This window comes from Bos javanicus, chromosome 5, assembly GCF_032452875.1.
Source record: "Bos javanicus breed banteng chromosome 5, ARS-OSU_banteng_1.0, whole genome shotgun sequence".
Lineage (NCBI taxonomy): Eukaryota > Metazoa > Chordata > Mammalia > Artiodactyla > Bovidae > Bos > Bos javanicus.
In genome coordinates this window covers 15,135,514-15,162,564 of record NC_083872.1, presented here as the reverse complement: position 1 = coordinate 15,162,564, position 27,051 = coordinate 15,135,514, and the positions used below count along the sequence as shown (strand labels likewise).

Genomic DNA, 27,051 nt, shown 5'->3' with positions numbered 1-27,051 from the left:
CGCCAATCCCAAGGAAGAAGGGCTTTACAGGTGCCCCAGCAGGACAAACTATCTCTATTCCAAACTAGAACGAACGCTTCATCTCAGGAGCTCGGTGAGGAACTTACATTTTATTCCAGGTAGATTTTAATATTTAATTAATTTTGGAAAGTAATAATAAAGAAATGACACTTTGTTACAGCTACCCAATTAGGGGTAGCCTGACTTTTAAATTGTCTCTTACCTATCTGTTTTTATTATGTGACTCTAGTGAATGTTGAGTTGCTCGTGTATAAATTGTGCACTCCACAAAAACTTACTCCTGAATAGTGATTTGTGAGGCCTGGAAGTATAGAAGAAAAGCCAATAAATTGTTTGCCTCGCATGACACCAAGTTTCTTTTAAAATAGAAAAAAAATCAATCAGCAATGACTATCAAAATTTTTTAAGTGAATGGATGTGTGGGGTGAGAAATTAAGAAATTATATTCTGGAATATGTTTTACTGTAAAACATTGAGCGTGACACACATTGTTTTAATATGAAATTTGAATTTAAGTTTATATCATAACATTTAATTTTAACTTAAAAATTCATAAAGTTCCTATTACTGGTGAAGAAAATGTACATAACTGATTTTCATTTTTTTTTAAGTTTAAAAATGAAGCATTAAATTCCAAGAGGAAGTAGTTAAGCGTAATTGTAGAAGCTATCTGATATACATTAAGCTAAACGCAAACAATATCATTGAGCCTTTGAAAGAAAATAGACCATGTTTCCTGGTAACAATTGAATAATAAAATGCATTGTGTCAACTTAAGAATTAATAATACAGAGTGAGAAATCAGTAGACTTTTGATATTAAAAAAACACATTTATCTCTTCATTCAAGAAAGAAAATGATTTTCAAAATAAACTACTCCTGGTTTTAGAATTGAATTTTGGATATTTTTATTATTAAAGACCATACTCAAGTAACAGTTTTCCTTTTTTTAGTTTAGTTTTGTTGCTGATTTACAAACTTTCAAACTCTTTATTTAAAATGTTTGAACTAACATATTTTGTTGCAATTCACATTAAACTTAAAATTTTATTTGTAATTATGAAACTATTCATGCTTTTCCTAAAGAATATAAAATCCATTAGTAATCAATTAATTTCTAAAACTGACTTTAAACAACTAATTTGAAGATGTTTGAATTTCTTTCCTTATTAATGCTTCCCTTGTCAAACAAATTCATAGCAAAAAAGAAGAATCCTGGAAGTTCTGCTGAAGATTAATTTGTGGCGCATGTTTCTACAACTCATACTTTCAAGTTACTTATTAAAAACAAACAAACCACACACACACACACAAACCTACTCAGGTTAAAGGGTTATGAAAAAAAATAACACAATCCACTTAGGGTATAATTTCTAGGAAGAGTACAATTAAATAGATTTTTGCTAAATGCTGCATAGTTAAACAGTAGTTTCAAGTTGAATTGATTTATAGTCTATGACTGTTTGCAAATTGTTAGCAAAGCACTCAGGATCCCTCACAATCTTTACTGGGTCTACTTCTCCAGCCTCATCTGTCATCTTTTGCCACTCTACTCAAGCCCTCATGCACTTCACTCCAAAGCCTGGAACAGTGTTCCATCTGTATTGAAAACTTCCTCTTCTAACCTGTTTTTATCTATGTGTCTTTGTGCTCAGTGGTGTATGACTCTTTGTGACTCTATGGACTGTAGCCTGCCAAGTTCCTCTGTCCTTGGGATTTTCCCAGCAATAAGTGATATGTAGTTAGTTAGGAAGTTGTTGTTTAGTCAGTAAGTCTTGTCCAGCTCTATTGCAATCCCATGGACTGAGCCTGCCAGGCTCCTCTGTCCCTGGGATTCTCCAGGGAAGAAGAATACTGGAGTGGGTTGCCATTCCCTTTTCCAGGGGACCTTCCTGACCCAGGGATTGAGCCTGCATCTTATATGTCTCCTATATTGCAACCATATTCTTTCCCACTGAGCCACTGGGGAAGCCCCTTTTGTCTGACTGGAGCCCTCTTAATTATTCTTCAAGGATTACCTCAAATTCACCTCCTTTCTGAAACTTCCCAGTTCCATTTATTCCCAGACTCTGAACCCCCAACACACAATTCAAAGTTGTCCACAGATTTGGTTCCCTAATGGTTTGTCTTATTTATTCATTTGTGTGTGTGTGTTCCCATCTTCTGGCATTTTGAAGGAACTTAAAAAACAGTTATTAGAGTATTATTTAACTAATGAAAAATGACACTTATGAATAGGTGAGTTACTGTAAATTGTCTTTACCTATAGCATTTGTGCTATTTTAAAAAATCTCTGCTGTTGGACCATTTATTAACGAATCAGGAAATAAACCAAAGAAATACCATACCAGGACTTTATTTAAGTTAAAAACAAATTCTTTGTCTATAGCAAAATAAAATATGTCTACCACATCACAAATATTTACATAGGAACTGCACTAACTTGTGTACCTTTGTGTAAGCAAATCATTTTCACTGACAACCTTTTTAGTATGTGAGGCTTATAACTGAAAAGATCAGCACATAACCATCTCTTACCCTTCTGTGCAAACATGGCTTAGGGCTTCCTTGCTTGTTGCTAAGACACCTGGTTTGATGTATTCTCTTTAACTTGAACTGTTTGCTGTGGTCTGAATGTTTGTGCCTCCTCAAAACTCACATGTTGAAATCCTTACACCCAATGTGGTGGTGTTGGAAGATGGGACCTTTAAGAGGAGGTGATTAGTTTATGAGGGTGGGGCACTCGTGAATGGGATTAGTGATCTTTTGGAAGAGATCCCACAGAGCTCCCTATGCCATATGAGGATAAAAGAAGTCTGAAACTTTGCACCTTTATCTCAGACTTCCAGCTTCCACAGTTGTGAGAAATACATTTCTATTGACTACTTAGTTTTTGGTATTTTGTTATAGCAGCCCAACTGGAGTAAAGTAAAGTGAAGTCACTCAGTTGTGTCCTACTCTTAGCGACCCCATTGACTGTAGCCTGCCAGACTCCTCTGTCCATGGGGTTTTCTCAGGCAAGAATACTGGAGTGGGTTGCCATTTCCCTCTGCAGGGGATCTTCCAGACCTAGGGATCAAACTCAAGCCTCACACACTGCAAGCAGACTCTTTACCATCTGTAAAAGCAAAACCAAAAAAACAAGAAAAAAATCTCTACCACACTGAAACAAAACCACCAACTTATTTATGGCATGTAAAGCAAAGGACTGGCATTAAGATACATGACACTGCACATAGGCAGCGTGTCGTCTATGGGTGGTTTCAGCAGCAATGGGAAATACGGCACGATTCAGTTCCAGCTTTTAAAACACAAGAGCGAAAAACTGCCTGCCTCCCTACAAGGTGCAGGGTCAGGAGACAGTTCTGGGTTGCTATTGGTGAAGCATTCAGTTTGCTACTTCGCCTCACACTTCTCATTCTTTTATTCACAGTTAATTACTATCTGCATATAATATAAGTCTGCTAGACCATAAATTAGCAGCTTTCAGGAGAGATACCTTGAACAGTTCTTAGGGAGGTTAAACAAATACTGTAGCCTAACACCCTGCTCTCTAACAAACGTGCACACAATGGAAGTGAAGTCTCAAGTGATGGATGGGACAGGCAGGGGGTGGGGCTTAGTCTCAACTGTAAAAGCAAACAAATCTAAATGATAACTTAGTGTGATCATGGGCTTTTGTCCATTCTGGAAACAAAGAAAAAAATAACTATCAAGTGCCATAATCTCTTTTCTCACTTTTCAAATATCAACAGGATTCACGATCTTACCACAATTGTTTCTGTATCTTCATGTGGTATCTACATAATTTTTTTTCCCTAAAATGAAGAAAACAAAGAACAGGCTGGTCTGAGTAATTAATCATCTTCCTCTCTATACTATTAAACCTCTGTGAACAAAAGCTTTCCAAACTTTGTGATTACTTTTAGAAGTGGTTCATTTATTATTGAGAAAGAACTACCAAAAGAAAAAATATCTAAATTTTTATCACATCCCCAAACCAATATTTTATTTTTCTAATGTAGAATTGAACAAAAAAAAATTCTTCTGCAAAGAGAACTTTCAAACCTTCATCAGTCAATAGTATAACTCTGCAACTGATCGGATTGACTCACTGTCTAAAAAGGGGGAATTTTTAAAAATTTCTGATCCAATTTGTGATTTACCATCACTCCCAACCACATTCTTTTCTAACTATTCTCTTTAAAGGGAGAGAAAACTTTCAGAGTCCAGTTATTCAACAAGCTTTTTACTTCAGCATAAGGGAAGGGGAAAAAAAAATAGTTTGACTGACATAGGTGGTGAAACATAAACAATTAATAGAAAATGGTCTAAATGGACTAAAGCTCTACTGTTTTGAAGTTACCGTGACCATCCTGCTTAACCAAGTCAGCTGACTTTGAGAGTTCAGAATTCTCTCCCTCTTTGACATCTGTCTCATGTAACGCTATTTTGGAAATGATTGTTTTCTCATTTCATAAAGTCTGATTTTTTAAAAATCTAGGGATTTCCTTGGCTGTCCAGTGGTTGAAACTGTATACTTCCAATGTATGGAGCATGGGTTTGATCCCTGGTTGGGGAACTAAGATCTCACATGCTATACAGGCGTGACCAAAAAATAAATAAGTAAATACATACATACATAAAAATCAGATCAGATCAGATCAGTCGCTCAGTCGTCTCCGACTCTTTTTGACCCCATGAATCGCAGCACGCCAGGCCTCCCTGTTCATCACCAACTCCCAGAGTTCACTCAGACTCACGTCCATTGAGTCAGTGATGCCATCCAGCCATCTCATCCTCTGTCGTCCCCTTCTCCTCCTGCCCCCAATCCCTCCCAGCATCAGAGTCTTTTCCAATGAGTCAACTCTTCACATGAGGTGGCCAAAGTACTGGAGTTTCAGCTTTAGCATCATTCCTTCCAAAGTAATCCCAGGGCTGATCTCCTTCAGAATGGACTGGTTGGATCTCCTTGCAGTCCAAGGGACTCTCAAGCGTCTTCTCCAACACCACAGTTCAAAAGCATCAATTCTTCAGCGCTCAGCCTTCTTCACAGTCCAACTCTCACATACATACATGACCACAGGAAAAACCATAGCCTTGACTATAAAATCCAAATTCCTAATTATGTCATTTTCTGTAATCAAACCTCTGCTTATTGTAATCTATAGTTGGTCCCTCATCTCCTTCATTTATTCTCAAGATATCAGCTCTCTATGGACGACCCCCAATTCTATATTGTCTATGCTCTCCACATGCCTGCCCTAAATTTCCAGTGCTTAACCACAAGGTTTTCGTTTATCAATTCAACCTGAATTTTTAAATATTAAATTAATAGAATTTATGAATCTTTTTCAAACAATTCCAGTGATTATCATTATTCTTTTATTTTCCCATTGTAAAAAATCTTTCTGATCATCTTTGATTCTTTTTTTATTCATAGTAAAGCACACTGAAATATGTCAAAGCCGTATTTTTCTCTCTCTGATTATCTTTCATATCACAGTTTCCTGTTGAGCATTTGTTTGGCTTTTCCCACCCTAATTCACTTCTTTTCTTCATCGTGGACATATAGGTACCTCCACTTCTAGTTGAGAATTGCCATGTGACTAACTGCTGTGTGTCAAAGAAGAGAAGCAGAAGAGCAGTATGCAACTTCCACCTTACATGTTTAAAAGATGCTCACCTAAGTTTACTCATCCTCTTCCTGCTGACTGTAGAGGATTGCACCTTGAGTAGATTTCAGTTCAGTTCAGTTCAGTCACTTAGTCGTGTCTGACTCTTTGCGACCCCATGAACCGCAGCATGCCAGGCCTCCCTGTCCATCACCAACTCCCGGAGTCCACCCAAACCCATGTCCATCGAGTCGATGATGTCATCCAACCATCTCATCCTCTGTCTTCCCCTTTTCCTCCTGCCCTCAATCTTTCCCAGCATCAGGGTCTTTCCCAATGAGTCAGCTCTTTGCATCAGGTGGCCAAAGTGTTGGAGTTTCAGCCTCAACACCACTCCTTCCAATGAACACCCAAGACTGATCTCCTTTAGGATGGACTGGTTGGATCTCCTTGCAGTCCAAGGGACTCTCAAGAGTCTTCTCCAGCACCACAGTTCAAAAGCATCAATTCTTTGGCACTCAGCTTTCTTCACAGTCCAACTCTCACATCCATACATGACCACTGGAAAAACCATAGCCTTGACTAGACAGACCTTTGTTAGCAAAGTAATGTCTCTACTTTTTAATATGCTGTCTAGGTTGGTCGTAACTTTCCTTCCAAGGAGTAAGCGTCTTTTAATTTCATTGCTGCAATCGCCACCTACAGTGATTTTGAAGCCCAGAAAAATAAAGTCAACCACCGTTTCCACTGGGAGCCATATATTTTAACAGGCTGGAGCAAAACCCCACATTTCTAGGATGATTTCCCAGTAGAGAACCAATTACATATCTTGAACTGAGAGAGAATATACTTCAGTTTATTTTTTGTATTTGGATCCTTTCATAAAACATTTTAACCTTGACTCTAACCTGCTAACTACTATCAAATCAACAGTCAAGCCTCTTGTTCAACATTCCACACCAGAGTCCCTGTAGAGAGTTCTCACTTATTAGTTTTCTTTCTCTTTCTGGTTTGTAGAGAAACAGAAACCAGGAATTAGGGCTTAAGTAGCTTCCCTCATAGCTCAGTTGGTAAAGAATCCACCTGCAATGCAGGAGACTCCAGTTCGATTCCTGAGTCTGGAAGATCCACTGGGGAAGGGATAGGCTACCCACTCCGGTATTCTTGTGCTTCCCTTGTGGCTCAGCTGGTAAAGAATCCACCTGCAATGTGGGAGACCTGGGTTTTGATCCCTGGGTTGGGAAGATCCCCTGGAGAAGGGAAAGGCTACCCACTCCAGTAGTCCGGCTTGGAGAATTCCATGGACTAAGTCGATGGGGTCGCAAAGAGTCAGACGCAACAGCAACTTTTTCACTTTCTTGTTCAGAAAAGGATCACAGCTTTCTCATGTAAGTAAAACTGAAGCTAAAATGTAGATCTAAAGCATCTTGGAAATAAACAAACAAACAAAAAATTTCGGCAGTCTTTCCCACTGAGTGTCCCATCCAGAAAGTCCAGGCACTGGAGGAATCCACGAATAAGACTCGAGGACAGAAAGTGGAGAAACCAAACAGCAGCAGAAGAGGTCGAGGCAGAGGGTGGAACATAAAGCCTGGAGACACTCCTGAAGCTGGGAGAAATACCTTGGGGGTTTTTAGGAGGAATATGGCCTTAGAATGAAATAAAGAGGAAAGTGGGTGGGTGCTGTCCTACACATCTCTTACTTTCCGCTTTCTAAGGCATCTTTCAGTTTAACAAATGGATTGGTTTCTTCCTAACTAGGGACAGACAGCTTCAAATTAGTCTTACGAAACCTGCTTTTGTTACTGAATCAAACTTGGGTCCACTTGCTCACATGCAGTAAAGCCAATCCACTGACACTGGGTTGTGCTAGAGGAAAGCACAATGTTTATTGCAGGGCATCAAGCAAGGAGAACAGGCTGCGCACGCTCGAAAGATCCAAGCTCCCAGGTGGCTTTCGGGGAAGGGGTTAAAGGCAGTGTGAGGGAGGCGGTTTCGGGGGTATGTGATCAGCTCATACACAATTCTTGGATTGGTTGGCATCAAGGTGAAGTCTTAAGCATCATCAGTCCTTAGGTTTCAACCACTCTAGGGTCTGTGTTCTTATGGTCAGCAGTTTTCATCTGGTAGGGGTCTGTTTCTTATAAAAATAACTTAGGAATGTGTCAGGCCTTTATCTGTATCTTTCAGGGAACTATGAGTTCAGTGGTTCTGCTGTGTGGCAGATTTCTAGTCTAAATTGTTACCAGTTCCCAGCGCAACAGCTATTCTTTGTTTCTACATCGTCACATTTCCTAATCATTACCTCTTGAGTCAGCCTTTTGAGACTCAGTGGAGGCCTGGGAGACTAAAGCAAAAGCCTTTTCCTTCCAAGGGGCACAGGGGCTTATATTGCTGTTTCACTTTCACAGTGTCACTGTGTCAGTTATCCACTGCATGTATTGAAACATTGTAAACCACAGTACTTTTTAAAATATGAGTTACCTAGAATTGAAAAAGTGAAAGAAAAAAGAAAACCCAGGAATATACCCAAGAAAAGGTAAAACCTACGTATCTAATAAACCAAGCACTCAAAATCAGTAGGATAAGTGTTGACTTTTCCACAAATATTTTAGGAAAATAGGGTATCTGGAAAACAGTTTTTTTAAACCACCTTTAGTTCTTTTCACTGTACTATATAACAAAGTAAATTGTAAACTAGTTAAATAATATAATTCACCTGTTGATTGACTGATTCAACACATCTGTGTTTGTAACACATGGTTCCCACTATATGTTAGACTTGGGTTTATTATATACAAGATCTATTCTCTCTGAGTAAAGGCCCTTAAGTCTACATGGGAAGGGAGACAAAGATGAAAATAGGCAACAAACTGAGATTAGGGAAAGGCTTCTGAGATAACATTATTCTGGGAAAGAGGAATGCAGTCAGATGGAAAGGAAAGATTTCTGGCAAGGAGAACAAGGTGTGTTATGACTGGAAACAAAAATATTTACTTTCTGAAAACTGCAGGAAATTCAGTATGGCAACTCTTGACATGCTATACAAATGCCCTTTGATCTCAACTGCCTGGACAAAAAATGCAGATAAAGACAGACACAGTTTCAAGACACTCTTCAATATTTTGTTATATTCGGGAGAACAAAGAGGAATGTTATACTGACTGCTGGTGTGAGGAAAAAACATGCAAATAAAAGATATGAGTAAGCAGAATTATTTCAAGTTATTACTGTGGTGTTTATAGTAAAAGTTGTGCTTATCTTTTCAGAATCATCAGTACATGTGGAGAAAAAAATGTTAAGGAAAAACAAAAAGTTGATTTTTAAATACTGTCTTAATCTCGTTAATGGAGCTTTCTTGGTAAGTTTCTTCATAATTACTTAGTAAAGAAGATATACATTTTTATTAGCAGTTAGTTAAAAAATAAGTATTGGCTATTTTTTGTAGGTTCTGGGACTTTTACTCATGGGATTTGGTACATGGCTTTTATTAGATGGAAATAATTTTTTCACAGCTTTGGGTATGTATCTATTTTGCTTTCTCTAAATCAAATAAGGCATTCAATGTTAAGCAACCGAGTACGTGACTTAGTCAGCAGGTGGCAGTGTTTCCCTAACGTTCATAAAGTACTATTCAATTTTTCCTCAGAAGGTCTTTGTCAGTTGGTTCTATAAACGCCTTATTAAATAATAAGTCTTAAATCCAAGATCATAAAGGAGAGAGAATTTTGAGAGAAAAAGCTAGAAACTTTGGGCAAGAGAGATGAGAGAAATAGAGGATTGCAGTTCTGCTAACTCTAGACTTTTACAGATTTATAAATGTTAAAAGATAACGGAGATCAATATAGTTTCACTACCCAAGTTAAATAATCTCTTTTAAAACTCAGTAACCGAACTTCCCTTGTGGCGCAGTGGATACGAATCTGCCTGCCAATGCAGGAGACCGGGGTTTGATCCCTGATCCGGGAAGATCCCACATACTGCAGGGGAACTAATCTCATTCACCACAACTACTGAGCCTCTACTCTAGACCTCAGAACCACAGCTACCGAGCCCAAGGGTCCTAGAGTCAGGGAGTTGCAACTGCTGAAGCCCATGCCTCAAGCCTGTGCTATGCAACAAGGGAAGTCATCACAGCGGGAGGCCCGCAAGCTGAAGCAGGGAGTGGTCCCCACTCTCCACAGCTAGAGAAAGCTTGAGCAGAGTGGCAAAGACCCAACACAGCCAAAAAAAAAAAAAAAAAAAAAACGACTCAGTTACCATATCCTATCACCATCACATGGTTAGAAATATAATATTCCCTATGTGGAAACAACTGAACATGAATGCATGAATGGATAAAGAAGGATATGTATATATACATACATACAGAATGGATATATGTATATATCATTAGGCACTATCCCATGAGCTAAGGATACAGTAGAGTGTACAAGAAAGATAAAGGGCATGTCCTCATGGAGCTTAATTCCATGAGGAAGACTCGAAAACAACACATAATTTCACTCCTGCAAACCTTCCCAGTCTCACCTGCCTGAAATAGTTAACTGCCAGCAAGACTAAGTTTCCTATACACATTGCACCGTTCTGTGCCTCAGAATGCTTCCACCATTCCAATGTAGAGATTTCCAATTATAATTCAGAGCCTAAACTCAAGTGTTACCTTCTCCAGTAATCTTGCCTACCTTCACCTCCTCCTCCTACTGGATTAGCTGCTTTTCTACTCAGTGCTGTGCCAGTAAGTATTCTGCGATGGAGTATTGTTTGTTTGTTTGTTTTTTATGTGCTGATTTCTGTGGTGTAAAGAATCCCAGGATGGCCAGTTTTAAGGTGCCAATGTGGACTGAGTTAGCTTACAGATTTTGTGAGAATTTAAGCCTTGGCTTTATGTGCCAGAACAATCTTTTTCCAGCACACCACTGCCCACTGTCTCTACTCTTCTCTCATAAAACCTAGGGCATATGTAATGTATTCATTCTCCCTTTTAAAAAGTATTTGTTAGGCACTACCCACTCCAGTATTCTTACCTGGAGAATCTCATGGACAGAGGAGCCTGGAGGGCTACAGTCCACGGGGTCGCAAAGAGTCGGACACGACTGAGCAACTTCACTTTCACTTTTCTTTCACATCTGTGCCATAGCACTAGGCATTTAACAATTAGTCTGTTGACTATATAAATATATATATATATATATATATATATATATATATATATATAGTCTCTAGCTCAGAGAGTTCAGTCTAGATGGGGAGAGAATAAAATATACTTTTAATCGGGCCATATTAGCAATAAACTCAGGGTCTCATACAAGGGAAACTTAACCCACATGTTAGGGTGTTCGTTAGTTGCTAAGTCATATCCGACTTTTTTGTGACCCCATGGACTGTAGCCCACCAGCCTCTTTCTGTCCATAGGATTTCCCAGTCAAGAATACTCAGGTGGGTTGTCATTTTCTTCTCCAGGGGATATTCCCGATCCAGGGATCGAACCCACATCTCCTGCATTGGCAGGCAGATTCTTTATCGCTGCGCCACTAAGGAAGCCCACATATGTTAGGTACTATTTTTGATGAACGAATGAATGAATACATAAATGTTTGGATGTATGTTATACATAGAAGAATTCACTCAAGAAAAAGTTGTCTTCTTTCATAGAAGACATTAAAGACAAGGTTAACTTAAAGAGATCTTCCGAGATTGAAGAAATTCTCTATCATGTCATTAGAGGAAGAAAAGTCCTTAAGAATAAGTAAGAGGTGCTAGAATGAGATTAAAAAGAGAGAGAGAAAGAGAATCCTAGTGATTTGGCAACAGCTTCTTAGGGAAATCTTGGGTTGCTGCATTTATTATTAAATAGAAAACACATATCACTTAATAATAGCTATTTCGTGGTTTCCACAGATGAAAATAATCACTTGACAGTGTATATTTTTCGAATTTTGATTGGAACTGGATCTGCTATTCTTCTTCTTTGTCTCTTGGGTTATTTGGGAATTCACAATGAGATCAGGTGGCTCCTAATTCTGGTACGTATTTCATTTCAGTAGTCTGAATTTGTAGCTTTGATTTTCAGTGTTCAAATTACACAAGTGAGCAAAAATGATTTATGTCGCTGGAACACTGCAGTACAATGGGCTCTTGGGAGCAAGGCAATGAAGTGCTCCCTCCCAAGAATCTTTGCTTAGACAGAATTTTCTTGCTGAGTTTTCAGTGGACCAAATCCGGACCTCAACACTTAACACATTGATATTAATTTTCAACACAGGGTCAATATGTATCCATTGCCTAAGGCAAACTACAGCTAACTAAACTTAAACATGAAGACTAAAATCAGAATAGAATGTGTTAAAGTCAATGAACATTGAAGCTTAGGAGGAAAAAGGAAACAATGGCCTGTAGTTGGCACATTTTCTCCCTGTGGGTGTACCATGTGGGATGCTAACTTATAGTTGAGATCACAATATATAATTTAACAAAGAGAAACATAACTGCTGAGGGGGCCAGACTCTGGTATCTGGTTAGCACACACTCTCTCCCCAGGCATATACATGAAAAGATAACTCAAAATAAGGAAGACAAATCTGAAGTTGAGCCATTTACCATTCAGGAGAATGGTGTGGATCACATGCAAATCCACAGATTCAGGCGAACTGTGTTGTTGTTCAGTCACTCGGTCGTGTCCAACTCTTCTCGACCCCAGGCACTGCAGCACACCAGGCTTCCCTGTCCTTCACCAGCTCCCAGAGCCTGCTCAAACTCACGTCCATTGAGTCAGTGATGCCATTCAACCATCTCATCCTCTGTCGTCCCCTTCTCCTCCTGCCCTCAATCTTTCCCAGTATCTGGGTCTTTTCTAATGAGTAGGCTCTCTTCTCATCGGGTGACTAAAGTATTGGACTTTCAGCTTCAGCATCATCCCTTCCAATGAATATTCAAGACCGATTTGATTAACTGGTTTGATCTTGCAATCCAAGGGACTCTCAAGAGTCTTCTACAACACCACAGCTCAAAAGCATCAATTCTTTGGCACTCAGCCTTCATTATAGTCCAATTTCCACATTCATACATGACTACTGGAAAAATCATAGCTTTGACTAGATGGACCTTTGTTGGCAAAGTAATGTCTCTGCTTTTTAATATGCTGTCTAGGTTAGTCATAACTTTTCTTCCAAGGGGCAAGCGTCTTTTAATTTCATGGCTGTAGTCACCACGTTCAGTGATTCTGGAGCCCCCCAAAATAGTCTGTCACTGTTTCCATTGTTTCCCCATCTATTTGGCCTGAAGTGATGGGACCAGATGCCATGATCTTAGTTTTCTGAGTGTTGAGTTTTAAACCAGCCTTTTCACTCTTTTCTTTCACCTTCATCAAGGAGCTCTTCAGTTACACTTCGCTTTCTGCCATAAAGGGTGGTGCCATCTACATATCTGAGGTGATTGATATTTCTCCCCACAATCTTGATTCCAGCTTGTGCTTCATCCAGTCTAGCATTTTGCATGATGCACTCTGCATAGAAGTTAAATAAACAGGGTGACAATATACAGCCTTAATGTGCTCCTTTCCCAATTTGGAACCAGTCTGTTCCACGTCCAGTTCTAACTGTTGCTTCCTGACCTGCATACTGATTTCTCAGGAGGCAGGTAAGGTGGTCTGGTATTCCCATCTCTTTCAGAATTTTCCAGAGTTTTTTGTGATCCACACAGTCAAGGACTTTAGAGTAATCAATGAAGCAGACGTAGATGTTTTTCCTAAATTTTCTTGTTTTTTTCTATGATGCACAGGATGTTGGCAATTTGATCTCTGTTTCCTCTGTCTTTTCTAAATCCATCTTGAACATCTGGAAGTTTTCGATTCACGTACTCTTGAAGCCTGGTTTGGAGAATTTTGAGCATTACTTTGCTAGTGTGTGAAATGAGTGCTACTGTGCAGTAGTTTGAACATCCTTTGGCATTGCCTTTTTTGGGATTGGAATGAAAACTGACCAATTCCAGTCGTGTGGCCACTGCTGAGTTTTCTATATTTGCTGGCATGTTGAGTGCAGCACTTTTAACAGCATCATCTTTTAGGATTTGAAATAGCTCAGCTGGAATTCCATCACCTCCACTAGCTTTGTTCATAGTGATGCTTCCTAAGGCCCACTTGACTACATACTCCAAGATGTCTGGCTTTATGTGAATGATCAAACCATTGTGGTCATCTGGGACATTAAGATCTTTTTTGTATAGTTCTTCTGTATGTTCTTTTCACCTCTTCTTAATATCTTCAGATGAAATATAGCTTTTAACATTTTCTTTAAATCAAATTGGAGAAGGAAATGGCAACCCACTGTAGTATTCTTGCCCTGGGAAATCCTATGGACAGAGGAGCCTGGTGGGCTACAGCCCATGGGGTCGCAAAAGAGTCAGGTGTGACTTCGCAACTATTTGACTGCATCAGGTCTCAGTTGCAGCCTGTGGGCTCTTCCAGTTGTTTCATGTGGGATCTAGTTCCCTGACCAGGGATCGAACCCAGGACCCCTGCATTGGGAACTCAGAGTCTTAGCCACTGGACCACCAGGAAGTCCTCAAATCAGTTTTAATTCACAGGCACTTTCCTGTGATGCAGATAGGAAATTCAAATGTAGCCAACTGTGCCTCTTGCCAAGAATACCTAACTCTTATGTAGCATGGCAAGTCCTGGTAATCATTCTGGATTTTGTTATCAGTCTACACCAGTTACCATGAAAGCACTCCCTTTCCCAGCTGATGTGGTTCCTTCAGGACTATGCATTTGCTGTTTGAATGGCCTAGAGCAGCAAACCAGGGTTGCTCTTCATCCAGTATGTACCAGTACAGGCATATTGGTGAAATTCTTTTGTGAAGGACTGGTAAGGAACAGTTACCTCAGTTCCTTTCCTGCAGTTTACCCCCCCTGAGACCCAAGACATTCAACCCTGTCAATGACACAGCAATTAAAGGAGTCATGCCTGGCAGAGGAATTCAGTTCAGTTCAGTCCCTCAGTCATGTCCAACTCTTTGTGACCCCATGAATCGCAGCACACCAGGCCTCCCTGTCCATCACCAACTCACAGAGTTCACTCAGACTCACGTCCATCGAGTCAGTGATGCCATCCAGCCATCTCATCCTCTGTCGTCCCCTTCTCCTCTTGCCCCCAATCCCTCCCAGCATCAGAGTATTTTCTAATGAGTCAACTCTTCGCAAGAGGTGGCCAAAGTACTGGAGTTTCAGCTTTAGCATCATTCCTTCCAAAGAAATCCCAGGGCTGATCTCTTTCAGAATGGACTGGTTGGATCTCCTTGCAGTCCAAGGGACTCTCAAGAGTCTTCTGCAACACCACAGTTCAAAGGCATCAATTCTTCGGCACTCAGCCTTCTTCACAGTCCCAACTCTCACATCCATACATGACCACTGGAAAAACCATAGCCTTGACTAGACGGACCTTTGTTGGCAAAGTGATGTCTCTGCTTTTGAATATGCTATCTAGGTTGGACATAACTTTCCTTCCAAGGAGTAAGCGTCTTTTGATTTCATGGCTGCAGTCACCATCTGCAGTGATTTTTGCAGAGGAATTAGTTGCTGCCTATTGTTAGTAATTGCTACGTGTTGTTATTTGAATATTACCCAGGGCAGAAGCATTTTAGGCAGATTTGGAACCACACCTTCATTTCCCTCTGGGGTCTTGCCACCTTATCCTGGCAATACCTGGAAAAAAAGACCTCACTCTCTCTTCTTATTCTCCTCAAAGGCATACCTTCAACTCTCAAATTTTATCTTTCTTTTATTCTAGGGCCTTTAGCATAGTTTTCTCATGGGACTTCTGATTTTGAATATGGCAACTGGGATGGAAATGGCTTGTGGAAAGTTTTAATCTTATTTCTATAGACATCTAACTGAGGTTAAAAGATAATAATTTTCAAGGATAAAATCATGAATAACCTGTATAAAAATGAACATATGTCAGAGACTTTATTTAAATAATTAATTAATTAATAGGGGAACCACCAGTAAGAAGTAACAACTGGTTTAAATGAGAATTAGACTTGTGGAGATTTATATTCTCTATAAACTGTATTCATTTGTATTTTTATGAATAGTAATCATTTGCATTATGATGGGAATTTTGTATTATTGATACTATCAGAGTTCTGTAAATTAACTCTCTACAGAGTTGAATAATATCTTAGGCAAATGTAACATTTCATACTGCCATTGAATCAGAAACCCAGGAGAGTCCAGTAGACCTCAGCCAGCTTGCCATTGAAAAGAAATCCAGTAACTTAAAAAAAAATTGTTTTGCACATTTTCTCTGTCTCTACCTGTCTTCACCACTATTTCTTGATAATGAAGATTAAGTGAGGTATCGTGTTTAGAAGTCTTAAAAACCTAAACTTCTAAACAGTACTAAAGACAAAAACCTATTTTTGTCCCTGAAAATAGGAAATACAATGTATGTCAAGTAAGCAATGTTAATGGACTGTTTTAAAGTATTAAATGTTTAAAATATGTAAACTAATAATACTAAATCATTCTTGTATTTTATTTAGTAAAATATTCAGACAAGTTACTTTAGAAGTTATTTTGAATTCTAGATAATATGTAACACTGTGCTGCTATAGTGAAGAAGACGGCAGTGGCCATGAGTTTTGAAACAAGAGAATAGTCAAATAGTGCAAAAATCATTTTCTTTGGCCTTGAAGTAGTTTTAGTTCTCAAAGCGATAGTCCAAATATGCATATAGACTCTACTATTGCCATTGCCTTTGTTACTTTCTCATTATTTTGTTGTTGTTGTCATTAATGTTGTCGTTGCTTTGTGCATGATGGAATAGTTTATGTCTGGTCACAATTTAGTGAGTTCTCTAGTGTTAGCGGAATGGTGTTAAGTGGAAGTCAAGATATTTAAATTCCCCTCTATGAGTTTTAGATCTGAATGAAGAAGGTATCGTCATCAACTCCATAGGACCAAGTAGTCTGTTAGAGTTCTCATGAAATATTATCACTTCTTTCTATCTTACTCTTATCCAAATGTTCATTGATTTTTTTGCCTTTTGATGTAAGGATTTCACTCATGTGTATGAGAACAGGAAACTTCAGTAATACCCATGTATATTTTCAGATCAGATTAGATCAGTCGCTCAGTCGTGTCCGACTCTTTGCGACCCCATGAATTGCAGCACGCCAGGCCTCCCTGTCCATCACCAACTCCCGGAGTTCACTGAGACTCATGTCCATCGAGTCAGTGATGCCATCCAGCCATCTCATCCTCTGTCGTCCTCTTCTCCTCTTGCCCCCAATCCCTCCCAGCATCAGAGTCTTTTCCAATGAGTCAACTCTTTGCATGAGGTGGCCAAAGTACTGGAGTTTCAGCTTTAGCATCATTCCTTCCAAAGAAATCCCAGGGCTGATCTCCTTCAGAATGGACTGGTTGGATCTCCTTGCAGTCCAAGGGACTCTCAAGAGTCTTCTCCAACACCACAGTTCAAAAGCATCAATTCTTCAGCGCTCAGCCTTCTTCACAGTCCAACTCTCACATCCATACATGACCACAGGAAAAACCATAGCCTTGACTAGATGAACCTTTGTTGGCAAAGTAATGTCTCTGTTTTTCAATATGCTATCTAGGTTGGTCATAACTTTCCTTCCAAGGAGTAAGCGTCTTTTAATTTCATGGCTGCAGTCACCATGTGTAGTGATTTTGGAGCCCAGAAAAATAAAGTCTGACACTGTTTCCACTGTTTCCCCATCTATTTCCTGTGAAGTGATGGGATCGGATGCCATGATCTTTGTTTTCTGTATATTTTAAGACTGCATATTTCATATGATGTGCATTTTCCATCACTGTAGTATCTAAAAAATATATTAGGAGCATAGTTCTCATCTCTGTGTCTCTTTTCTCGTAGTATGCAGCACTGTTGATGTGGGCTGTTGGTGTTCAGGTTGTACTTTCAACACTCATCTTTGCAAAGAAAGAAGAGGTATGGAAACATCATCTTTCTATTTGAAAAATAGGAAAATCAGATGTTGTAGATTATTGAGACCTGAACCTATATTAAACCTATAGTAAAAGCTAAAGGTAAGTAAATGTCTTTAGGGGAAAAGGGATGAAATAGAAGTACTAGAATCATGTAATGGAAAGGAGACAAGGGTCAGATTGGAATGGAGGACAGAGTTCATGTCTTAACTCTGTCTGCAGGAGACGCAGAATGTTGTTGTAAATGACAAAAAATGTGGGGGAAAAGGAGATAATACTTAGAGTGGGGGATCCAAAACTGGCCCCCTCAGCCAACCCTGGCTATCACTAGTAACCACATCACTGTACTATATTCTGTTTTTGTAAAGAAATAGCTTTAGACTTTCTAAAGATACTAATTAGTACTAATTTTAAATTTAACAATTTCATTTAAATAAGATGTACTGAATAATTCATAAATTTGTATAGTTATGGCCATAAGTGACAATTAAATTAACGGATGATTTATATTTTTTTAAGTTCAAAAAAGCATATAATAAATTTCCTGAAAACTTTTCGGTAACACAACTTACCTCTTTACAACCTATAGTTACTTTTAATTCTTTAAGAACCTTCAGTATTTCAGTGCAGTCAAGGTCTGTTTTTGTATCCTGGGAGACTGTCTTATAGCACTAAGAGCATAGACTTGAAGTCAGTCCTTAAACCTATGTCTTCATCTACTACCTTATAGAGTTATCATTAACTGACAGTTGTAAAGTCCCTGTAACAGGGTAGCTATTTGAGAGCTCTCTACCTTCCCTTATTTGACTTTTAAAAAATAATTTTTATTTATTTATTTTTTGGGTGTGCTGGGTCTTTGTTGCTGCCTGCAGGCTTCCTCTAGTTGCGGTGAGCACAGGCAACTCTTCACTGTGTTGCACAGGTTTCTTATTGAGATGGCTTCTGTTGTTGCAGAGCACGTGCTCTAGGCATGCAGGCTTCAGTAGTCACAGAGCACAGGCTTAGTTTCCCCGAAGCATGTGGGGTTTTCCCAGACCAGGGATTGAACCCATGTGCCCCGCACTGGCAGGTGGATTCTTAACCCCTGGGCCACCAGGGAAGTCCTTCCCTTATTTAATTTTGAAGGAGACCCTGAGCAATTCCTATGGTTCCTAGCCTTCAAACTCTTTCTCTCTCTCACTTGCACTTGCCTTCTCTCTCTCTCTCTCTATATATATATATATAAAATTAAAGCAAATTATATATATATATATATATAAACTCTTAATTAATGGCCAAACCTCAACAAAATCTTTTCTGTATAGCACCATTGCTTTCCAACCTCATTTGCTCTCTTGTGCTTGGCATCTGTCCTGGGTATCTAATTACCTAGGGCCTATTGTTAATGACTTGGCATTTATATATAAAATTTCTTCTCTCCGCATGAAAAAAATGTGTGTGTGCACAGCACACACAATCAAGTGAGTCCTGTAAAGCTGTCTTGATCCCAACACATCATCCTCTAACTTTTGGACCTGGTGATAGAACCTGAATATCAGACTTAAGGGCCTTTAACACATGGATATAGTTAATCAATGTCACCCATATTTACTTAAGTATTATTCAGATACTCCTCTCCACCTATCTTAAGAATAATAAAAATCTATCATTTAATAATAACCACCATGTGCCAAAGAATGTGATAGGCACTTTATTGGCACTATATTATTGATCTCGTAACAAATCCTAGAGATGCATTGTAAGTCCTGCTTTCTAGAACAGAAACTGAGGTTTTGAACAGAGAAATACATGTAAATGTATTTACATGTATTTTATTTATATAGTAGTAACCTAGATTATATATGAAAATCATTTTTACTCATATACTAAAGTTTGATTCATAGGCACTCTCAATCTCCCAAGTTAAGCTTTAAAAGGTTAATGAGGATATGTCTCTCTGTCATCACAAGAGTATAAAATAGAAAAACATCATTTTCTATTTTGAATAAAAATTAACTCAGAGAATATGTGAAATAGATTATATGAATAACACATTATATCATTCTAATCTTCTTAGATGTAAGTGTGTAAGAGTTTAACATGTACAGATGTCTTAATGATTGTATTATTCCAACTAGTTATTTAGTTTTCATTATTCAAAGATAGCATATGACAATGAGAAAGTATTAGACTAGATTTCAAATGAATTAGGTTTAGAAGTCACACCTCTTCTTCATTCATGTAAACAAAGGAAATGATCATATTCTCTGAGTATCTATATCATGGTTCATAAAATGAAAATGCTGTCTGAATTTCTACCTTTTACTATTTTTAGGACCAAATTAGGACTTAGTTATGAAAGCCATATAAACTTTTAAATGCTTATATAAGTTCCTATTAAAAATTACCCATGCAGTATCTAGATTTCAAAATAGCAATTTCCCCCCAAACGTTCAGATATGATTATTTTTGCTTTAGCATTATGAAAAGATAATTTTTAAATTGAAAAATGTAATTCTTGTAAAATATACAGTAGATTCAGATCAATAGTTTTATTTAACATCTTGATTAATGTGGGAACTAGTTTAGATATAAAAACCAATTAGAAGAAGAGTACAAAGAGAAAACATTTATATAGATACAAAAACTGACATAAAAACTGACTTTGAAAGGAAAGGGATCAGTTTCATCCCCACCAGGAAAAGTTCATCTGCAATTCTCTCCAACAAAGAATCATTTGAATTGGGAGACTGAGACCAACAAATATACAACTTACAAAGTTGTAAAATAAATTAAAAACTGTGAAAAGTACAGACTCAGAGAATCAGAGAACCCTGAAGGTATACTAGAGAAAACCTAGTTTTCATTGAAAAGATCCTCAGTCATCTTTTCCATTTATAAGTCTTTCACAATTTTTCCTGAGATTATGAGAAAAAATGTTAGAACCTTTCAACATTGAGGAGAGCAGCACATAACTTTCTTCCTAATCATAAAAGTCTAATGTAGTCTTCCTATAGATCATAGTGTAAAATACCAAAGGTATTCACACTTGCTCGTTGCTAAAAATAATGATAGGAAGAAAAATAAAACACCTAGAAATAAGTTGAAAACAACAAACTGAGTTTGAATACTTTTTATGAGGAAGCATAAGGGAAGTTTCTATCAAATTTTCATTTTTAATGAAATTTTCCACAGGTTCACCAAGCATGGCATGATAAAATTGATTCCATCATTTCTGAGTATGGATCTGAGGATTTTCCTCAAGACACACCCAAGTGGATGATTCTGAATGCTGTGCAGAAAATGGTAAGATGAAATTATCATGAAAGTAAAAAATGAGACGCCAAAGGTGACAGCTGAGAGGTGGGAAGACAAGGAAGGACAGGCGATGGGCACAGGAATGAGAGGTTCTTGTATTTCTTCTAAACAAATGAGGTGGCATAGGATTGTCTAAACTTACAGATCTTGAGTTTTACCCTTCTTTTGTAAGGTGTATCTGCTTTTCTGGGTCAGTTGATGGGTGGTCATTTTAACCTGGATTCAGCTGTAAAAGTGTTGGGAGTCTTCTGCCAAGTGTAACAATAATCTACTCTGCGGCATCCAGGGGGAGATAAATTCTAAGCCCAGTCCCTGCTGGGCAGCAGAGTATCCTGATGGTTCCCATTTGAGCCTAAACATCAGGTTTGCCATGTGGTAACTTTATGATCCTGGATAAGAAATCTTCTTAACTTCAGGTACCATATTAACAAAATAGGCAGAATAACCCCTACCTCTGGTTGTCAAGAATAAAGGAAGTAATATATACATAATACATAGAAAGCCTTGGATCTGGGACACAGTATCAACCTAACACTTGTTAGCTAATGTTGTTAGGATTATCATTTCACTGTTCACATGTTTCTTGGCAAGGTAAGGGAATGTGTGTACTCAGCCAAATGGTTACAAGAATAGATCGACACAGGAACATAGTAAGTGCTTGATTAAGGAAAAAAATAGCAAACATTTACATAGCCCCAGGTCCTTTTTTAGGTGCTTTGCATATATTAACTCATTTAGTCCTCTCAATCCATTGAGATAAGAACTATTATCTTCATTTTGTAGATGAAGGTAGATAAATTCATAACTTAGCCAGTGCCACATGGCTAATAGATGGCACAGCCAAAATTCAGTCCCTGACAGTCTACACTAGATTTTGTGCTCAAGTGCTATTCCAGAGTTTCACATAAACAGTTACTATTTTTAGTATATTTAATAACAAATGCTTATTAGGAGAATTTAAATTTATTATAAATGATTTTATTCACCTTATTTTTTCTTTGGTGTATGTGATCTGAAAAGGTATTACATTTTCAGATAGCATTATGACTGATAGCAGTGTATCAAACCTTCCTATGGTCATTAACTGATAAATCAGGAAAACGACTGAGTGACTTCACTTTCACTTTTCACTTTCATGCATTGGAGAAGAAAATGGCAACCCACTCCAGTGTTCTTGCCTGGAGAATCCCAGGGACGGGGGAGCCTGGTGGGCTGCCGTCTATGGGGTCGCACAGAGTCGGACACAACTGAAGCGACTTAGCAGCAGCAGCAGCAGGAAAACATGTCTATATGTATGACATCACTGTCATTAATGAGAATCCAACTTATGTTTCCTAGCCATGAATATCATTGAGCATTGAGATAGTATATGTAGATTTGATTGTTTAACTGACTTTCAGTACCCAGTCTCTAAAGTACTATGTTAGTCATTTGATGTTTCTAAGACGGTGCCAAGATTGTTGGCACATATTGCAACATAGGTGGTACTGATGCTATAATTTACAATAACAAGTTTAGAAAATAATGATCTACTCACTTTAACTTTCTCTTATTTTCTAGGTGACAAATATATAGACTGTATATAGACTGATTCTTTCACATCCTTTCAACTCAACTTGATAGGACTGGAAATGAGACATTTCATAGATGCTTGATCACTTCTGACTCTTTTCCTTATTACCTTTTTTTTTTTTTTTTGTGGCAGCTTTTCACACAATACAAAATATAAGGTTAACATCTTACATTAACCCTAAGAATTTAGAAACAACCCTGAGTCTCTATGTATATTAAACACATATGGCAGAATATTTTGAATAAATCATAAAGAAAACTGTTATAGTTAGGAGAAGGTATGGCTCAAGGGATTCTCCCTCCCATGTTCTGGCTCTAAACGTGATTTAGTAAGTCAAGTATATCTTTCATCCTGAACTTTATAAGGTAAATTCAGATATAACAATTTCATTCAAACAGCTCACTTATATGAGTAGAGATCTTTAATTCTGATTAATATCAACCATAGCAACAACAGCAACAAAAAAATATATTTGTTTAAACAAACAAAAATATATTTGTTTAATCTGTTATATTTCAATGCAGAATAAATTAATAAATTTATCATAAAACCACTTTGAGAAGCATAGGAGTCATATAATTGACTGCATTTTGAATATTCTATAGTAAAACTTATAGAATCATTTTTCTAGTTTCAGTGTTGTGGCCGAAAAAATTACACAGATTGGACCAAGAATAAGAATAAAGAAAATTCAGAACAGGTGCCATGTTCTTGCACAAATTCTACATTAAGAAAGTGGTTTTGTGATGAGCCACTGAATGCAACATACCTACAGGTAAATATAAGCCAAGGCTTCTCCAAGTGTTTACAGTACCCTGTTTTTTTTGTTTTTGCTTTTATTTTTTGCAAGTCATTTTAGAATCCTGAGCAAATTGTTGTATTAAAAACAATGCCATTCATGGTTATTAGGTTCTTAAGCACCTTGCTAATAAAACCACAGTGAAGTGGATTATATCAGTTAAATAACAAAGTCATTAAACTTTCTGGGTTATGTGATCTAAGTGTGCCTAGAACTTGGGATTCCATTAACTCTCTCCTCAACCATCTTTTGGAGAAGGCAATGGCACCCCACTCTAGTACTCTCGCCTGGAAAATCCCATGGGCAGAGGAGCCTGGTGGGCTGCAGTCCATGGAGTCGCAGAGAGTTGGACATGACTGAGTGACTTCACTTTGACTTTTCACTTTCATGCATTGGAGAAGGAAATGGCAACCCACTCCAGTGTTCTTGCCTGGAGAATCCCAGGGACAGGAGCCTGGTGGGCTGCCGTCTATGGGGTCGCACAGAGTCGGATACAACTGAAGTTACTTAGCAGCAGCAGCAACCATCTTTTGACAGAGAAGATCCTTTTGGCGAATCTCCGTTGTATAGGACTGGTAAAGGAACTGCAACAGTAGAAATAAAGAGGCATGAGGTTTGGCAAAAACTAAGGGAGGAAATCCCAGATGTGTCAAGGGTGGTGTTCACATAAAGGCGGCAGAAACCAGAGAAGAGGTTCATCTGTAGCAACTTCTGTCTACAGATATAGGACATGATAAACTAGGGATTTCCATCCAATAACTTCTAATACTTTGTGTAGTTTATATATTGATGTTATTCTAATTTTAAGATGTCTTTCAATAACATCATTCATTCATAGAGAAATGGAGGATTCTCCATTTAAAGATTCCATTTAATCTCCACTTAAGGAATTTCCATTTAAGGAATCTCCATTTGGAGGATTCTCCAAGAAAGGTTCTCTTTGGGAAATATTATGTTAGGCAATAGTATATGCCCTGCTGAATTTCAGTAGTGTTCAGAAAATCAAATCCCTCTCAAAACTTAATAAATTTCTGATTTCAACTACCTGACAACATCTTAGCAGCTTAAAAAGTAGCAGCTGAGGCATCTTGCTATTGTAGGAAGCTCTATGGGCTAAAAGTCCAGTCTCCAGTTAGATGTTGACTTGTTTTTTAGACTTTCATACATTACTAATCTCTGTGTCTCTTCTCTGTAATGGAATTATGTATAAAACCATTTATATCTCCAAGTCAATCTAAGTAAGTTCTTTTCCTTAGGGTTGTGAAAATAAAATCAGCACATGGTATCATGCTAATGCTTTGACATTAATTGGAATTAATTTTGGACTTTTGGCTTCAGAGGTAAGTTTTTATTTATATATTTAAAGATTAAAAAAAAATTAAGTATAAAGTATATGGGATAGACTGTAGAACAACCAGATGGAGACCTAATCAGACTAACTAGTCCAATAGGAGCCAGGACCCTGAAACTGTTCACACACAGGAGGTCCCAACTGAGGGCAATATCCTTAGATCAGCCTGGGTGGAACCTGGAAATCATTATCATCCAGGACTTTCATGGCAGTCCAGTTGGTTAAGACACCCCACTTCCAATGCAGGGGGCTTGGGTTTGATTCCTGGTTGGGGAACTAAAATCCCACAGGCTGCATGGCATGTTCAAAAAAATATAAACAGATTTTTTTAATGGCTTTATAAAAAAATAAGTTGTTCTCCTGGGGGGCAGTGATTTCGTTTCTTAGTGATTAAAAAAAAAATACTTCAGTCTTGGCAGTGAGTTGACCATGATTGGCAGTGTGTACACTGGCAAATTTCTTAAATCTAGGCAGATGTTTGACATTAGTAAATGTATTCAATCATACATTCTTTCATTCATTGCTTCATTCATTCATTCAATAAATTTGGAAGGGGGAAGAACATCTACTATGTGTCAGGTCCTGTAGTAGATGCTAGAGATACAATAGGAAGCAAAATCTACATATTCCTTGACTTCCAGGGTGCCAACTGCAAAATCGAGGTTTAGAAATAGTACTTAATTCTCCAGTCCCAGTGCAAACCAATAAAAGCTAGTGAAGGGTATGTATTCAAAGAAATTGTAAGACTGTATAGATTACTATTGTGTAGAGTATAACGGAATAAATATATAACATGTGATTTGGCCAAAATAGGATAGCAAATTTAATTTATGTTGATCCACAAAGAAGTATCAACAACCTCAGATATGCAGATGATACCACTTTAATGGCAGAATGCAATGAGGAAATAAAGAGCCTCTTGAAGAGGGTGAAAGAAGAGAGTGAAAAAGCTGGCTTAAAACTCAACATTCAAAAAACTAAGACCATGGTGGCCAGTCCCATCACTTCATGGCAAACAGATGGGGAAAAAGTGGAAGCAGTGACATATTTTCTTTTCTTGTTTTTTGTGTGTGTGTGTTTTAAGGCAGTTTCAAAGTCACTGCAGACAGTGACTGTAGTCATGAAATTAAAAAAAAAATGCTTGCTCCCTGGAAGGAAAGCTATCACAAATCTAGACAGAGTATTAAAAAGCAGAGACATCACTTAGCCAACAAAGTTTTGTATAGTCAAAGGTATGGCTTTTCCAGCAGTCATGTACAGATGTGAGAATTGGACCATAAAGAAGGCTGAATACTGAAGAATTGATGCTTTTGAATTGTGATGCTGGAGAAGACTCTTGAGAGTCCCTTGGACAAAGAGATTAAACCACTCAATTCTAAAGAAAATAAGTCCTGAATATTCACGGGAAGGACTGATTCTGAAGCTCCAATACTTTGGCCACATGATGTGAAGAGCCAACTTATTGGAAAAGACCCTGATGCTGAAAAAGATTGAGGGCAGGTGGAGAAGAGGGGGACAGAGGATGAGATGGCTGGATGGTATCACCAAGTCAATGGACATGAGTTTGAGCAAACTCTGGGAGATGGTGAAGGGCAGGGAAACCTGGCATGTAAAGACCAGGACACAACTTAGCAACCGAACAACAAGCAAGGCCCTCATCTAAAGTTCCATAAATGGTTTTCACCTGGTAAGAGTGTTTAGTCTCAGGATGGTGGTAAACAATACAGTCTTATAAGCATTGATACTCTTTTTAAATGTTTATTCTCTATTGTATTCATCCTGAGGCAATTAAGGTAAGACTGAATGGGGGATATTATTGTGTTCCAGTTTATCATCTACCCTTTCCAGACCATCTTTCATGATCCTATAACAAAAAGAGGCAGTTTTTTTGGAAGTGATGACGTTAGAAAAATGATGAACACAAAACATCAGCAGTTTATCATAGCATCTAGCCCAGTGATAGCCCATGTAATTAAAATTGAGTAGTCCATTCCTTCACCCTCTCTGTAAATGAACTTGGTGACATCTGGGCTACCCTACAAGACTTACTCTGCTGACTTCTTATTCACAATGATATGTATCTTACTTGGAAATAGTCTCACCCTCCTTCCTCCCTTTTCTCTTTGCAGAATACATTTTGGTGATTATATGGTGTTAACTTTACAAATTATTCTTATTGATTACATTTTAATCTCTTATTGTTTCCCTTTTTTCCAGGTTTTGCAATTCTCATTAACTGTTTCTTTCTTCAGAAACATCAAGAATAGAATATATGCAGAAAAGTGATCACTGGATTTTAATTTGTCTGGAAGAAACCAGTTAACTCGTAAAATAATCATATTGAATTCTTCTAGTCCAAAAGAAAATTTTTAAATTACATTCATTGTTTAAGATTTAATAAAGTCAGTGGTTATATATGACACAGAA

General features: G+C 38.0%; 1 protein-coding gene across 2 annotated transcripts; it reads left to right on the top strand.

Moving 5' to 3' along the window:
* Position 1: 1 nt before the first annotated feature.
* On the top strand, positions 2-27,051 carry TSPAN19 (tetraspanin 19). 2 transcript variants are annotated; one of them, XM_061415666.1, is made up of 9 exons: positions 2-94; positions 8,906-8,997; positions 9,085-9,157; positions 11,538-11,662; positions 17,534-17,608; positions 20,779-20,889; positions 23,106-23,249; positions 24,530-24,613; positions 26,842-27,051. In XM_061415666.1, the coding sequence occupies exons 2-9, from the start codon at positions 8,932-8,934 to the stop codon at positions 26,908-26,910; spliced, it is 747 nt and encodes a 248-aa protein (XP_061271650.1). In that variant the 5' UTR covers positions 2-94; positions 8,906-8,931; the 3' UTR covers positions 26,911-27,051. The 2 variants fall into 2 exon arrangements, with proteins under 2 accessions (XP_061271650.1, XP_061271649.1); XM_061415665.1 differs by having other exon boundaries at positions 17-119.